The following is a 16972-nucleotide window of genomic DNA, read 5'->3' on the forward strand; positions in this document are numbered from 1 at the left end:
ACGTAATCCTAACCCTAGCTAAAACAGGGTTCTGCTGCATATGGTTTGCAGCGGCTTTACTGATTTGGAATGAATGACAATATATTACTAGTACATTAATGCTACTACTATATATTACTACATGGAATTATTTAAAAAATGTTTTGCTTTGTTGCATTATGTTGATCCCCTGACCCCTGTGGGATTTTATTGTCTTCTGTATACTTCATCTAATGGTAATTGTGTGCATTTGGTGTGTGTCCACAGACAGGAGTGTAAGAAGCTACGTGAGGAGCTAAGGGAGGATCATGAGGATGACAAGCGGGCAGCCCTCTCCCAGCTGGCCCAGAACAAGGAGCAGGAGCTGGGCAGTGCCCGCGAGAGCTGGCAGAGGAAGGTGGAGGACCTCCTGGAGCAGGTCAGAGACAGTCCACCCTCACCCTGCTGCACCACACTACAGCTGGTCCCTGTGATATAGAGGTGTTCTCGGGTCCAAAAAGTTGAACCCATTACGAAATGGACCCGGTGCTTTCCTCCCCAGATCCTACCCGAATATATAAATGTCAAAAATATATGGACCAGAGGACAACCGGACCTGGCCCCGTATAGATCCTTTTCGGGTCCAGACTCGGTCTGATCCGGTCCGAGTGAGGGAAGCAGCAGATAATTTAAAAAATGTACTACGTTAACTGAAGCTGTTTATGCAGGCACTGGGGGAGGGGGAGAGGAATGAAGGAGCAGCAAGTGGGGCAGGGGTCGTGTGTGTGTTTATATGTGGCTGAATGGCACGAAGAGAGAGACCGCAGCAACCAAGCCAACTCGTGCTAGTTACTAAGTTTTAGCTGCCAAAGCTAGGTTATTTATCAACCAATCTGATTACATAGCACCTGTTTTGACTGCATCAAACCATGAAGAGAAGCTAGCTAGTTAAACTAGTTGGGTTGGCTAATTGAGGCTACTTGTGTGCCGCACCATGGGCCTCCCGGTCGCAGCCGGCTCGAACCCAGAATCTCTGGTGGCACAGCCTTTGACCACTGCACCACCCGGGATGCTACACATTTAACTTTTAATTCCGTCATTTTAGTTTCATCTTCCATTGATCTCTTAACTTGCTTGCCACAGCACACACAGAGCCAGAGGCTAGTGCCCCTTTGATGACTTGTGATTGGCTACATGCGCCACTCTCGTGAAGAGACTGAGCAGCAGCATACAATTCTCTCTCTCTCTCAACTGCAGCATTCGCGTTCAGTTCTGTAATTATAATTACACATACCCGAGATCCGTGACAATCAAATCCACTCCGATCTAGATCTGAGAGTCAACTACAGAATTTCAGATCCGACCCGGTTGAGTCACGGGTTTTCGGCTGGACCTGTGAAGACCTTGACTGTGATATACACAGCGTACTCTGCCCCATGTCAACATTATGACTGGGCTCCAGGATACATGGAGAGTAAAACAACTACGTAATTTGTCTGTTCACTAGTCCCATCAATGCAAAAGTTTTGTTGAGCTGGGATTTATATAGGGATTCCGTGACTACTTTACATACTGTAAGGTAAAGAGCATAGGTTATACATTTTCACCACTTAACCCAAAATATAATGAAACATTTTGGAAGTGTATGTCATTCGATATTAAATTGTCCACTTCCAAATGTCCATGAATATTTGAGAGGATGCTCAGGGCCTCGCCGTACACATATGCAGATACCAGCCATGACAATGAAAGACTGCTGAGAAGCCTGTTCTGTTACTTAGCTGTAACTCCCACCGCAGCTATAGCTAGCACTGTCACTCACACAAAGTGTATGAAGATAAAAACATGGTGAATTTATTGTGACAAATTATGACATTTGAAGTCTTCCCAAAATGGCACTGGCAGCCCTGTGAAGGGGACTGAATGGCCCAATCAAATCGAATTAAAAACGAAAACTTTTAATGCACTTCTACTTGCTAATTGCATTAACATTCAGGGCATTTCACAGATAATAATTAGGTTTGACAGTAGAAAGTCATTTCATTTTTTTTTTTTACTGAACTGAGATATCACCATATTTCACAGTGTCTTGTCATCCATTCAAACATTGAAATAGGCAGTGCTGCTCATCTTTTCCTGTTGTTTTCAATCATCTAGAGAAAAAGGGCTCCTCTGTCCTCACCAACGTGGCTATCCCTCATGATACTCCAACCACTCCCTGACAAAGAGCTACCCTAACCTGGCCTCCCTCCCCTCTGCACCTTTTATATATTTTTTGCCTTTATTTTGACATTGTTGACTCCTGAATGTTTCCCTGTGTTCCTGTGTATTTGGTTCACACCCATAGCGCCACTCAGCTCAGTGAAGCTTAACATAAGTCAATCATGTAAGCATGAAACACACTGAAAATCTCACTGCCGATAGACTCCCGATAAGTACTTATCACAGTGGGAGGCTGTTCCTTCTCTTGCTAGACCAAAAGCGATAGATGCTGCGTGCCAATCCGGTAGCGACGAACCTATGGATTCAACTTGTAGAATCGCTATGCTTGTCAGTGGTCTACAACTTGACTTTGAGCCAATCAGAGAGCACGACCCCCAAGAGGGGAGCCAAAAAATGTTTTGAAAAAGAGGGCATTTCCTCTGTACATCTACAGATGAGCCAGTCACACTTTATATGCAATGTAGGCTATGGGATTGTAACTAGCTAAGTGCACAGACGCAATGCACACAAAACTAAGCACTTCCTCCAAGCTAGCTAACCACTGTAGCTAGTATTGAAGTTAGAATTAAATCACAATGGATTAGCTAGTTTCCATGAAACAGCTGCCTGTGTTAGCTGCTGAGTTAGTGCAGTGTCCTTAGCTAGCTAGCTATGTTGCCCTATTTAGCGAATATGCTAATGTTAGCTAGCTAGCTAAACATTTGGTTATCGGCTGGCACTTGCAGTATGGGATTATGGAGAGTGAATTAAATTGTTTCTTCGTCATCTAGCTAAGTAGTTATCAAGCAGTGGCCATCTGGCTAGTATCAACATGGTCTTTCTACAAAATAGCAACATTAGCGTAGATAACTTGGAATCTAGACCATAAGCAATACCCCCACAACGCGCACAGATATGCATTGCCAAACAATGCTACTGCCACCTTCTGGTTTGGAGTGTTTAGTATTTTAGGCTGAGTGGCTGACTACTTCCAAGGTCTTTGCTGTGTGAACACAAATTAGATTGACTGCCGACACTCTATTCAGAGGTGCTAAGTGCTGTCGGCAGGCAAACTTTGGTGTGTCTGAGCTTTTAGTCTACTTACACACCTGCTCCACTTGGCGCTCTTTGTTTCTCCCTCACTACAGTGTGTTTACAGACAAATACCAGTATATTCAACTGGTGTGCGTGGCTAGCATGATGGCGTGTTGTGGACTTGGCCTGGTTTGCACTAACGGTGCTGGTTTTACAGCGTCCATTTTCCTTTCGTTACAGTGTGCTGTACGCAGGTGAGTGCTTCTTGTGGGGGACACTTGCAGTGTTGAATGTGCCAACGTGTGTGTGTGTGGTTTCTCTCTTCACTTCTTGTCTCTATACTGAGAGGGTTGTTATAGAACCACTGTGACTGGTTGCTACTGCAGTGAACCAACGTCACCCAGTTCCCAGGCAACACGCATGAAACACTGATTACCTAAATCTGCCTTCTTCTGAAAATTGATATTCTCTTTCTGCTCTGTAACTGACTCTCGGTGCACTTCCCACTGGAGTGTTTTCCTCTTCCTGACACTGTGAAAGGTGTATATTTCTGTTATTTTGATGAGCCAGAATTACAGCCTCTCTGAGTGGCGTGTGATTTACTGTACCTCCTGCTCTCTTTGTTGTGCCATAATAACCACATCTGAGTCGCCTCTGAGTTAGGAATGTTGCTGTTTGCGCTCAGGTCCCAATGGAAGGCATTCAGCAGCCTCTTATCCCTCTACACAAGTGGTTGTGATTCTATCAGGGATGACGAGTAGTGCCATTTTGATAGTAGTCACACATTTTGCCCTGCAGCAGATGACTCTGATAATAAGTCTGGCACACAGTGAGCATTACAGCTATACAGATCCTGTGTGTCACCTCTTGTTCACTCCAAGGTATTGATTCTAAGGGAGGTGTGAATGTCTTCTGTCAATGGCCCCACTTTAGTGTCAGCAGCACCACTAAAACCCACTAGTCCCTCTCTGGCATGAACCCACAGACACGTCCACTGACTCCACTTAGATCACTGCAGTCTGTCTTGCCATGTCCACAGTATCACTGTGTTAAGTTCCGCCCAGAGCCAAACAAATACACGTCACTGCATTATTACATTGATAATGCACTGTGCACTCCATACTGTTTGTTGTCCACATTTTTTATTACGCAGATGCTGGAAAAATCTATGCATATGGGGGGGAAGGAGGGCATTCTAACTCTGAGCTCCTACTTAACGGTGTAGCTCCAGATGCTTCCGTACAGCTAGCAGCAGAGTCAGGGTGACTTATGGAGGTGTCACCACCCTGGATCTTTTCCTCGCACACGTTCCACCTGTCCTGCTTAGGGCCCGGTCGGTCTCATTATTCACAGTAATAATACTCTGTAGTAATAGGCTGTAACTCCTAATGATAAAATAATACTTATTTTCCACCATAATTTGCAAATAAATTCATTAAAAATCCTACAATGTGATTTTCTGGATTTTTTTTCTCATTTTGTCTGTCATAGTTGAAGTGTACCTATGATGGAAATTACAGGCCTCTCTCATCTTTTTAAGTGGGAGAACTTGCACAATTGGTGGCTGACTAAATACTTTTTTGCCCCACTGTACCTAAGTAAAAATACTTTAAAGTACTGCTTAAGTTGTTTTTTGGGGGTATCTGTACTTTACTTGACTATTTATATTTTTGACAACTTTAACTTTTACCTCACTACATTCCTAAAAAAAACATGTACTTTTTACTCCATACATTTTCCTTGCCATCCAAAAGTACTCCTTACATTTTGACAGGAAAATTGTCCAATCCACGCACTTATCAAGATAACATCTCTGGTCATCCCTACTGCCTCTGATATGGCGGACTCAGTAAACACACATGCTTCGTTTGTAAATTCATGTTGGAGTGTTGAACTGTGCCCTTGGCTATCCGTAAAAGTAAAAAATGGTTTGCTTAATATAAGGAATTTGAAATCATTCATACTTTTACTTTTGATATTTAAGTATATTTTTGCAATTCCATTTAATTTTGATACTAAAGTACATTTAAAACCAAATACTGTTAGACCTCTACTCAAGTAGTATTTTACTGGGTGACTTTCACTTTTACTTGAGTCATTTTCTGTTAAGTTATCTTTACTTTTACGTACGACACTTACTCTACCATTGCAAAGCATCCAAAGTAGCTGCAGACCTACCATATTGAAATAAGAATTATGAGGGTATAATTGGTTTCAAAATGACTTTTTGATTCACACTCTAACAAAAAAAATGAATGTGTTTCTTCAGGTCATAACTAGCTAGCGTTAAAAATGGATATCTGTTTTTTGTCTAACGAAGTAGGCCCAGGTCAGTAAAATGAAGTATACAGACAAACAGGTTTCGCGAACCTGTAATATAGGAACTAATGACACTACATGCAATCTGATCCAAGCTGTTCTTCTCTCTACACCGTCTCTCTCTCTCTCCTTTTCCTTTCTCTCTCCTTCTCTACTCCTCCCTTTCGTCAGATCTCGTTGCTGAAGCAGAGTCTGGAGATGCAGCTGTCTCAGTCGCAGAGCTCCCTGCAGCAGCTGCAGGCCCAGTTCAGCCAGGAGCGGGAGCACCTGGGCCAGCAGCTCCAAGAGCTGCAGCTGGAGTACCAGCGCAGGGAGCACAGCCTGCAGGAGGCCCACTGCTGCACCATGCAGGACCTGGAGGAGACCCGTCAGCACGACCTCAAGGTGTGACCATTTAGAACCTGGCTCAGGGCAGAACTCTGTAACACCAGAGTCACTGCCAGGGTGAAAAATCCCCAATTGTGACGTTAGAGCATTAGATTAGATACTTGAGGCATGATGTGTCAGTATAGACTCTGATGTGTCAGTAAGACTGGAGATCAGTCGGGTGCAGAGAATGAGGAGAGACAGTGGAGATATACTGGTGAAATAGCTGGTGATGTGGCTAGATGGACTTTTGCAACAGTGAGTCCATCAACATTACCAGAGACGTGGAGCGGTTGACTTCTGAGCGGATCAGTGATTTGGACCTGACCCTGATTGAATTATTGCTGTTTGGGACACACACTGCTTTTCAGTTCCTTTCACTTTAAAACGAATAGGCTACGGAGCAGCAGCAGCAGCATAGTCTTTGATGGAATTATGATGCAACACAGCTAATATCGTTCCAGGGAATCTTTACAGCAGCTTATGAGTAATGTAGTGCAGTAATGTAATGGTATGGGAACGTCTGAGGAATCTGGCGAGGCATCTGTGTAATAGTAATTCAGATGGTGATGAGTTTGCTGTCAGCACAGCCGGGGGCAATAACTCTGATCCATAAGCCAGTCATCCAGGAGTCCCAGTGTTAGCATTAGCTTCATGCTCAGATCCAGATCTTTTTAAAATCAGCCTCTCTGCTCCTAAAGCTCTTCATCGGACATGAGAGTGAGTTGTGAGGCGAGAGTTAGCTGTATCGATCAGCTCGGGTCATACATTTAGTTGCCTGGGTTCATGATTGAAAGGCATGAATCAGAACTCATTTACCAATCCAGACATGCCCAATACATGAAAATATAGACTTCTGAAAAATATTAAGACATTGACTTTTTCACCTGACACTGAACCTTTCCTTCCAAAGAAAAGGGAAGAAATGCGTTTTTCTGCACTTAACATTCCGTTATACAGTCAAGGACATTTTGAAATACATTCAACCGTACTCTGAGGCTTCTTTCGACATTCAAAAACCCTTGGATGGAGTTTATGTTAAGGGCTCATGCAGGCGTTGTGCAAAGCTGACTCAATGTCCCCAAGCATTCTGTCTCACCTCTCCAGCCACAGATTGGATTAGAAGCAAAAGACCCATGAGTCATTGGTGATTGAATGGGCCGAAAAGTCTTTCATGTCTGCTAATATAAAAAAAATACCACACCCTAAGGAACACATTTATCTCAATAGCTGTTCGCTCTTGAATAGGGGTTAGGTTGACTCAAAGTTGTTCTAAAATGTAGGGGTAAATGTATTAAGGGTTTAGTTTGTTCTAGACACATTTTATGAGGACAAAGGCATTTAGAGTGTTAGCAAAGCAAACTGAATTGTCTTGCTTGAGGCATTGAGGACAAATCCAGTTTCACCTTGCCTACAGTGGGAACAAATATCCACTGATATGATCTATTTACATGACAGGCACTGTTATACACGGCTAATTAAAATGCTTACAAATCTTCTCCACACATACTTTAACATCCAAACTAGGAGCTCCTTTTTCACGGTGTCGCGATTTCAAACAAATCACCTAGTTCGTAAAATACAGTAAAATACAGTGTCTCGAGGTTCTTTCAAGCTATAGATTATGCGCCGTTCAATCTTATCTTATTTTTCATTCGTGCCCAGGCTTACACAGTATCAGCTGAATGAATAGGCACACAATGAAATAGGCTCTCTCCCGCTACACGTGTTTCGAACAGCGAATTCATAATTATTCGACTGACTGCAACGGAGTTAAGATTGACAAACTTCCCGGGGCGTGCGCACACACGTAACAGACGCAGGGTTTTAGACCTGAGAGAAAAGATACAGATAATTAACTAGCCTAGTCTCATGCCGTGTACTGTAGCCAGCTCCTCTATCATTACCAAGCTATACATTAACAAACACACAGAGGAGTTGGCTAATGCACAAACACAATGCACGGACCACCGGCTAACAATTCACATCAACAGTGCCTTTGCAAAGTATTCAGACCCCTTGACTTTTTTCACTTTTTGTTACATTACAGCCTTATTCTAAAATTGCTGAGATTTTAATTTATTTAATCAATCTACACACAATACCCCAAAGTGATAACAGGTTTTTAGAAATACAATTAAAAAAGCAGAAATACCTTATTTACATAAGTATTCAGATTCTTATTTACGTAAGTATTATGAGACTCGAAATTGAGCTCAGGTGCATCCTGTTTCCACTGATCATCCTTGAGATGTTTCTACAACTTGATTGGAGGCCACCTGTGGTAAATTCAATTGATTGGACATGATTTGGAAAGACACACACCTGTCTATATAAGGTCCCACAGTTGACAGTGCATGTCAGAGCAAAAACCAAGCCATGAGGTCGAAGGTATTGTCCGTAGAGCTCCGAGACAGGATTGTGTCGAGGCACAGATCTGGGGAAGGGTACCAACAAATTTCTGCAGCATTGAAGGTCCCCAAGAACACAGTGGCCTCAAATTCTTAAATGGAAGAAGTTTGGAATCACTAACACTCTTCCTAGAGCTGGCCGCCTGGCCAAACTGAGCAATCGGGTGACAAGAACTTTGGTCAGGGAGGTGACCAAGAACCCGACAGAGCTCCAGAGTTCCTCTGTGGAGATGGGAGAAACTTCCTGAAGGACAACCATTTCTGCAGCACTCCACCAATCAGGCCTTTATGGTGGAGTGGCCAAACGGAAGCCACCCCTCAGTAAAAGGCACGGGACAAGTCTCTGAATGTCCTTGAGTGGCCCAGCCAGAGCCGGACTTGAAACCGATCGAACATCTCTGGAGAGACCTGAAAATAGCTGTGCAGCAATGCTCCCCATCCAACCTGACAGAGCTTGAGAGGATCTTCAGAGAAGAATGGGAGAAACTCCCCAAATACAGGTGTGCAAAGCTTGTCGCGTCATACCCAAGAAGACTCGACACTGTAATTGCTACCAAAGGTGCTTCAACAAAGTACTGAGTAAAGGGTCTGAACATTAATGTAAAATTGTTTAGAAACATGTTCTATTCTTATGTACAATAAAAGTTACTCCAAAATGACATCTATTGGGCACAAAATAATCTGAAACACAACCAAAACAAACAGCAAATGTATCCAACAAGTTTTTAGAGTCACAGGCTTCACATAATCATTGTGTGCTAGGAATCTGGGACCAAATACTAAACTTTTGACTACGTTAATACACAAGTGAATTTGTCCCCATACTTTTGGTCCCCTAAAATGGAGGGACTACGTTAAAATTGTGCTGTAATTTCTAAACGATTCAACTGATTCATGGTTGAAAATACCCTTAAATTAAAGCTGACAGTCAGCATTTTAATTCCATAGTTATTGTGTCGTTTCAAATCCAAAGTGCTGGAGTACAGAGTCAAAATAACAAAACAGATTTCTTCACATTTTATTGTGTTACAAAGTGAGGTTAAAATTAATTTAGTTGTCATTTTTTTGTCATCAATCTACACAGAATACTCTGTAATGTCAAATTGCGAGAAAATAACATTTGTGGGGTAAATAAAAAATGTATAACTAAAATAGTCATTGTACAAGTATTCAGTCCCTTTGTTTAGGCAAGCCTAACCATAGTTCAGGACCAAAATGTGGCTTAACAAATCACATAATAAATTACATGGACTCACTCCCTTCCTCTGACCTCCATACATACAACATCTTTAAGGCCCCTCTGTCAAGTATTGAATTTCAAGGACAGATTCAACTACAAAGACCAGGGAGCTTTTTCAAAAGCCTCATAAAGATTGTGGATTGTTGACCAAAAAAAAATACAATTAAATAAATGTTAATCCCACTTTGTAACACAATAAAATGTGAAGAAATCCAAGGGGTCCGAATACTTTTGCAAGGCACTGTACACACACACACACGCTTCACACTGCTGGGGCTCAACCACTAACTGTTGTATGGCATTCAACAACCAGAATCATTGCAATATCATGTCACCACTGATTTATTACTGTTTACTCTTTAATAGGTTTGGGTGGTATCCAGATTTTCATAGCATCGTACCTCGGTACCATTCCGGGGTATACCGTATTACTGGAAGTGCACACAAGGGGCACTATTTCCACGTTTCAAAAAGCAAACCGGGATCTTCATCCAGGAGGGGATTGAATGTCTCTGCAGTAACTTGACATTTTTTATTTTATTTTATTCAACTAGGCAAGTCAGTTAAGAACAAATTCTTATTTTCAATGACGGCCTAGGAACAGTGGGTTAAATGCCTGTTCAGGGGCAGAACGACAGCTTGGGGGTTTGAACTTGCAACCTTTCCGGTTACTAGTCCAACGCTCTAACCACTAGGCTACCCTGCCGCCATCTAGCCACTTAGCTAGCAAGTTAGCAAACCAGATGCATAACTGGAGCCCTGAGTTGGAAATAAGTCATTTGACACATCTTACGTTTCTTGCAGTTATACTTAATTTATAGTTATAAACTGTGGCGTAGCATGCAACCCTGCAGCTCCCGCGAGGTGGGGGCGACCCCCCCCCCCCACCACACCTCGAAAAGACAACAACAATTATTGTTATTATACCGTTTTTCTTATTTTTTTATATGGTATTGAAAATCATACTGTCTGTATATGGTACAAATGGCATATCGCCCAAGACTACTCTTTAAGGCTTATTTGATTTGGTCTTATACAAGTCATATGTTGATTGAAATGCACTGTTCTCTTTCTATTTCCATCTTAATCTCTAGTCTTGTTTGATCCCTATCAATCTGGTGTCGTGTCTATTGGATGTTCCTGTCATGGAAATTCTTACACAGGGACACTCGAAGTCAATCCTAAGTTAATCATTGTTTATTGTCAGCGCGCTGGAGAGGTTGCAACAAACTCTATGCACAGCAGTGAACGTCTGTCAGAATGTCTGCTGGGGCAGTCCCGGCAGTTGTTTTATATACAGCTATACATAGACAAGTTATATTTGCATGATTTAGCATAATTCATTCATCATTACCGTTTTGTTTCATTCATGTGACCGACCAATACTGGTTCATAACATGTGACAGACCAACACCTCACGAGGCTTCTCCTCTCTAAGCTGAGACCTTGAAACAGAGAAATCATTCGTTCTCAAAAGAAGGTCTGGGCGTACTGCCAAATTGCAGATACGGATAAGTGAGGATTCGTTCAATCAGTCACTTCCATGAACTCAGAAATTAGTTATTAGAACAGCACATGAATAGAACACAGAAATTAGTTACAAGAAAAGCATATGTTTAAAATTTCCATCACATTCCCATTCAGCTATTTCCTTGCCAGTTGGACAAGTCTGTGTTTGTAGTTAGATTTAGCCGCTATCACTCTCTCCCTCTGTCTCTGTCGCTCTCTTTTTCTCTGTCTCTCTCTTTCTGTCTCAGTCTCTGTCGCTCTCTCTTGCTCTCACTACTCTCTCCTTTCTCTCTTTCACTCTCTCTTTCTCTACTCTCAAGAGATTTTAGTGTTATATAAGAGGTGTTCTCGTGAGGTTTTGGTGTTATATGAGAGGTGTTCTCGTGAGGTTTTGGTGTTATATGAGAGGTGTTCTCGTGAGGTTTTGGTGTTATATGAGAGGTGTTCTCGTGAGGTTTTGGTGTTATATGAGAGGTGTTCTCGTGAGGTTTTGGTGTTATATGAGAGGTGTTCTCGTGAGGTTTTGGTGTTATATGAGACTGGTTCTCGTGAGGTTTTAGTGTTATATGAGACTGGTTCTCGTGAGGTTTTGGTGTTATATGAGAGGTGTTCTCGTGAGGTTTTGGTGTTATATGAGAGGTGTTCTCGTGAGGTTTTGGTGTTATATGAGAGGTGTTCTCGTGAGGTTTTAGTGTTATATGAGAGGTGTTCTCGTGAGGTTTTGGTGTTATATGAGAGGTGTTCTCCTGAAGTTTTGGTGTTATATGAGAGGTGTTCTCCTGAGGTTTTGGTGTTATATGAGAGGTGTTTTTATGAGATTTTAGTGTTATATGAGAGGTGTTCTCGTGAGGTTTTGGTGTTATATGAGAGGTGTTCTCCTGAGGTTTTGGTGTTATATGAGAGGTGTTCTCGTGAGGTTTTAGTGTTATATAAGAGGTGTTCTCGTTAGGTTATGGTGTTATATGAGAGGTGTTCTCGTGAGGTTTTGGTGTTATATGAGAGGTGTTCTCGTGAGGTTTTAGTGTTATATAAGAGGTGTTCTCGTTAGGTTATGGTGTTATATGAGAGGTGTTCTCGTGAGGTTTTGGTGTTATATGAGAGGTGTTCTCGTGAGGTTTTGGTGTTATATGTGAGGTGTTCTCGTGAGGTTTTGGTGTTATATGAGAGGTGTTCTCGTTAGGTTATGGTGTTATATGAGAGGTGTTTTTGTGAGGTTTTGACTGTATCCTCGCCATGTTAACGTCTCTATCTTCTCATTTGAGTTTGGAGTGGTGTAATGTGTGCTGTTTGCCTCTGCTCGCTGTTGCTGTGAAACATAGGGCAGCCTTCCAATAGCCGCATCAAGCTACTGATGATATGCTTAAGTGCTCATTGATTGTAAAATAATTCCAACATGTTCAGCAGTATTGTCAAATATATGTATTTTGGCTCCATGTGAAAGTGTCCCCTTTAGCCCTCCCTGGTGCCATGCCACTGCCTGAGTAACTCCCAGTCCTTATGTTAGTGAACTACACTTAGTCCCACAGCAACATACCGGTTGAGTTAAACTGATGCTGTTGCCAGATTCTCCCAAACTGATCATTGCCTCTTTGTCTGGACCATCTGAATTCTTCGTATACGTTTCAGACCATTCCTTCTAGGGATGAACATAATGGTCATTTTTTTTCTGGTTAACCAGCATCATCAACCAGGTGAAAACCGGTTATACGTGCCAAAAGGTTCTAGAAAATAATTGCTGTGTCATTTGTTTGTCCTACAACCTGTGTGTCACTCACGACCTTTGACCTCTGTGTTTAGGAGCTGGAGCAGCGTCTGCGGCAGCAGCACCACATGGAGCTCCAGTCTGTGAGAGAGGCCCACAGACACAGCATCGAGACTCTCAAACAGCAGTCGGAGCAGGAGCTGCAGACACTACGCTTCGAGCTGGAGGACGAGGGCAAAGCCATGCTGGGTAAGAGCGGTTGCTTAGTAAGAGCCAGGCTGGGTTAGGGCCTGATGTGGAATGGTCACAGGGTCTCACACTGGGTTAAGGGCCCTGGCAGGGAGGGAGACACACAAGGGGTTAGTGCCCTAATAACGAGGGCCATGCTTAGTAAGACGAGGCTAGAGCCCTGAGTAAGGACCTTCAGAGGGAAGGATCATACTGTAAGTTGTAATAGGGGACCATGCTAGGTAAATGCTACACTTGCAGCCCTCAGAAAAACCATTGGAAGCAAAACCACGCAGTGCACCTGAACAACAGCCCCACACTCCTCCCTGTAGGAATCAAGGTCAACGCTGGAACATTCCATCGCGTAGCTTGTTAGAGGTAGGGGATGTACTGTATGATGAATGGGTTTTTAATTAGCCAGGGTTGCCTGTCCTATTGTGTGGTGTATAGAGGGGAACTCCCTAAGAACCCGGTCTGTCTCTCTCTATCTGTTTCCTAGCCTCTCTGCGCTCGGAGCTCAACCACCTCCACGCCTCAGCCATAGAACAGCTACGGCAGACCCACCAGCAGGAGACAGCTACAGCCAAACTAGAGCTGGAGAATGCACTGGAGAACAGCCGGATGCAGGTCAGACTCACCGGCACATACTGGCATTCCACATATCACTTAGCTAACAGAAATAATGGTAACAATACGGATGGGCCAGCATTAGTTTGTATTACAGTATAATTGTATATTGGCCATGAACAGCGTTGTATTTTCCCTAACAGCAGGGAAAATATAGTGGCTTAACAATGAGGCTAGACATTAGCTCAACGCATGTGGATAGATAATTCTATTCAAAGCGTATATGAAAGAGTATACGCACATACACACTTTAGAATCTAAATAATCCTTCTATGCCTTTAATTGTGCAGACTGAAAAGCTTTAGCACTAATGGCCATAGAATACATAGATCTCCCTTGGCAACAGCCCTCTTTTCTCCTCACTCTGGCTTCTGTTGCTTGTATATATTCACACAACTGACTATCTGTGTGGCTTGTTGGATATGGTTTGAGCAAGTGTCATCAGTGTGTTGGGAACTGGGGTGCTGGCCTCTAGAGAAAGAACGAGCGACAGCTTTCCTTCCCTCCCACACACACGCAAAGCACACACACAAACTCCCCAGCAAGAGGCTATGCATAAATTATTGTGCTGAACACATCATCCGTTTGATCCCTATTCTTCCACTTTCTGCAACAAAACTGGGTGCTTTATATCACTAACACAGGCCATGTTCTCAGAAACAAAGAGCTAAACTCTATTGCATATTGTACGTCAACAACAGCTATGCCGCAGCTGACAGTATTAGCAGGTTAAAAGAGAGTAATGCACACAGGAGAGGCTGGGCTCAGCTGATGTGTCAGCTAGAGAGCAGTAGATGTACTTGACATAATACCTGCACTCCCAGCCGCCCCATCTTCCGACAGCGGTGAAATGAAGTTTAACGCCCTGGGTCCTCTGTCATGGCCATGGCGAGATGTTCAGGCCCAGGCACACAGCTGTTTCTGAGGGGACCTACTTCTACGCTACTCAGTCTTCGGGTTACAAGGCAAATACAGTTCCACTTGCCAAGTAAAATGAGGCCAACGAGCCAGGGTACCTACTCCAGTGCAAACTGGAGGCTTCCCACCGTGACACAGTAATCGTCTAAACCTATTACCGCAGACAGGCCCCTGTCACAACAGAAGCAGGCTAATATGGCAGGTGCTTTGTTTTGTTTTAGTTTTTCCTATGGAGATGAACATAGCAGCAAAGCAAGACATTTTTTACTGTAAGCTATTTCAATGTGAGATCCACCTCATGTTACGATGCGAGGATACATGGAAAGCAAAACAGGAAATATATTGAGGTCTTTGAGGCGTATTTCTCGCTTGTATTAGACAGGAATGCATATCCCAAATGCATATTAAATGCCCTGCCTGGTTATTGCACCTGAGAGGTGTGTGTGAAGTGAACCATGGCCTGTTCTTCTCATCCCATATAGGGCTGCCATATCCAAGCACCACAGTACTAGTTGTACATCTGACATCTCTCATGGCATAAACAGGCTTCCTGGTGGTGTCTCAATCAACCAACAACCTTCTCTAAGCCCCCTCTCCTTCAAACTGTCTGTGTTCAGCTCAGCAGTCAGACGTATCAGGACAGACCTGTATCACAACAGAAGCAGGCTATTATGTCAGGGTTACGACAGGGTTTTTGTTTTTCCTATGGAGATGAACATGGCACTGGCAGCAAAGCCTCTTTTTTTTCTGTAACGGTTCTCTTGTGGTGAAGGAGAGTCGGACCAAAATGCAGCGTTGTGGTGATTCATGTTATTTTAATAAAGGAAAAACTATACATGAATAAACTACCAAAATAATGAAAATGTGAAAACCGAAACAGTCCTATCTGGTGCAAACACAGAGACAGGAACAATCACCCACAAACACACAGTGAAACCCAGGCTACCTAAATATGGTTCCCAATCAGAGACAATGACTAACACCTGCCTCTGATTGCGAACCATATCAGGCCAGACATAGAAATAGACAAACTAGACATGAAACATAGAATGCCCACTCAGCTCACACCCTGACCAACCAAAACATAGAAATATACAAAGTAAACTATGGTCAGGGTGTGACATTTTCACTGTAGGCTATTTCAAAATCAAAATCAAATCAAACTTTTTTGAAAGTAAAAAAAAATATAAAAAGTAACACAGTAAAATAACAATAACGAGGCTACAGTTGAAGTCAGAAGTTTACATACACTTAGGTTGGAGTCATTAAAACTTGTTTTTCAACCTCTCCACAAATTTCTGGTTAACAAACTATAGTTCTGGCAAGTCGGTTAGGACATCTACTTCGTGCAAGACACAAGTAATTTTTCCAACAATTGTTTACAAACAGATTATTTCACTTATAATTCACTGTATCACAATTCCAGTGGGTCAGAAGTTTATATACACTAAGTTGACTGTGCCTTTAAACAGCATGGACAATTCCCAAAAATTATGTCATGGCTTTAGAAGCTTCTGATAGGCTAATTGACATCATTTGTGTCAATTGGAGGTGTACCTGTGGATGTATTTCAAGGCCTACCATCAAACTCAGTGTCTCTTTGCTTGACATCATGGGAAATCAAAAGAAATAAGCTAAGACCTCAGGAAGTAAATTGTAGACTTCCACAAGTCTGGTTCATCCTTAGGAGCAATTAGAAAATGCCTGAAGGTACCACATTCATCTGTACAAACAATAGTATGCAAGTAAAAACACCATGGGATCACGCAGCCGTCATACTGCTCAGGAAGGAGACGCGTTCTGTCTCCTAGAGATTAACGTTCTTTGGTGCGAAAAGTGCAAATCAATACCAGAACAACAGCAAAGGACCTTGTGAAGATGCTGGAGGAAACAGGTACAAAAGTGTCTATATCCACAGTAAAACGAGACCTATATCGACATAACCTGAAAGGTCACTCAGCAAGGAAGAAGCCCCTGCTCCAAAACCGCCATAAAAAAAAGCCAGACTACGGTTTGCAACTGCACATGGGGACAAAGATCATACTTTTTGTACAAATGTCCTCTGGTCTGATGAAACAAAAATAGAACTGTTTGGCCATAATGACCATTGTTATGTTTGGAGGAAAAAGGGGGAGGCTTGCAAGCTGAAGAACACCATCCCAACCGTGAAGCATGGGGGTGGCAGCATCATGTTGTGGGGGTGCTTTGCTGCAGGACGGACTGGTGTACTTCACAAAATAGATGGCATCATGAGGTTGGAAAATTATGTGGATATATTGAAGCAACATCTCAAGACATCAGTCATGAAGTTAAAGCTTGGTCGCAAATGGGTCTTCCAAATGGACAATGAACCCAAGCATACTTCCAAAGATGTGGCAAAATGGCTTAAGGACAACAAAGTCAAGGTATTGGAGTGGCCATCACAATGCCCTCAATCCCATAGAAAATGTGTGGGCA

General features: G+C 42.8%; 1 protein-coding gene across 4 annotated transcripts in view; it reads left to right on the forward strand.

Annotated features, from left to right (window-relative positions):
- The window catches only part of fam184ab (family with sequence similarity 184 member Ab), a 146285-nt gene that overhangs the window by 97317 nt on the left and 31996 nt on the right, over positions 1–16972 (forward strand). For all 4 annotated transcript variants that reach the window (XM_042300709.1, XM_042300711.1, XM_042300710.1 and 1 more), the window contains exons 10-13: positions 247–397; positions 5686–5898; positions 12838–12991; positions 13470–13597. In XM_042300709.1, the coding sequence (XP_042156643.1) occupies positions 247–397; positions 5686–5898; positions 12838–12991; positions 13470–13597 (646 nt within the window). The remainder of the gene's footprint in view (positions 1–246; positions 398–5685; positions 5899–12837; positions 12992–13469; positions 13598–16972) is intronic.

The sequence above is a fragment of the Oncorhynchus tshawytscha genome, linkage group LG18 (assembly GCF_018296145.1).
Source record: "Oncorhynchus tshawytscha isolate Ot180627B linkage group LG18, Otsh_v2.0, whole genome shotgun sequence".
NCBI classification, from domain to species: Eukaryota; Metazoa; Chordata; class Actinopteri; order Salmoniformes; family Salmonidae; genus Oncorhynchus; species Oncorhynchus tshawytscha.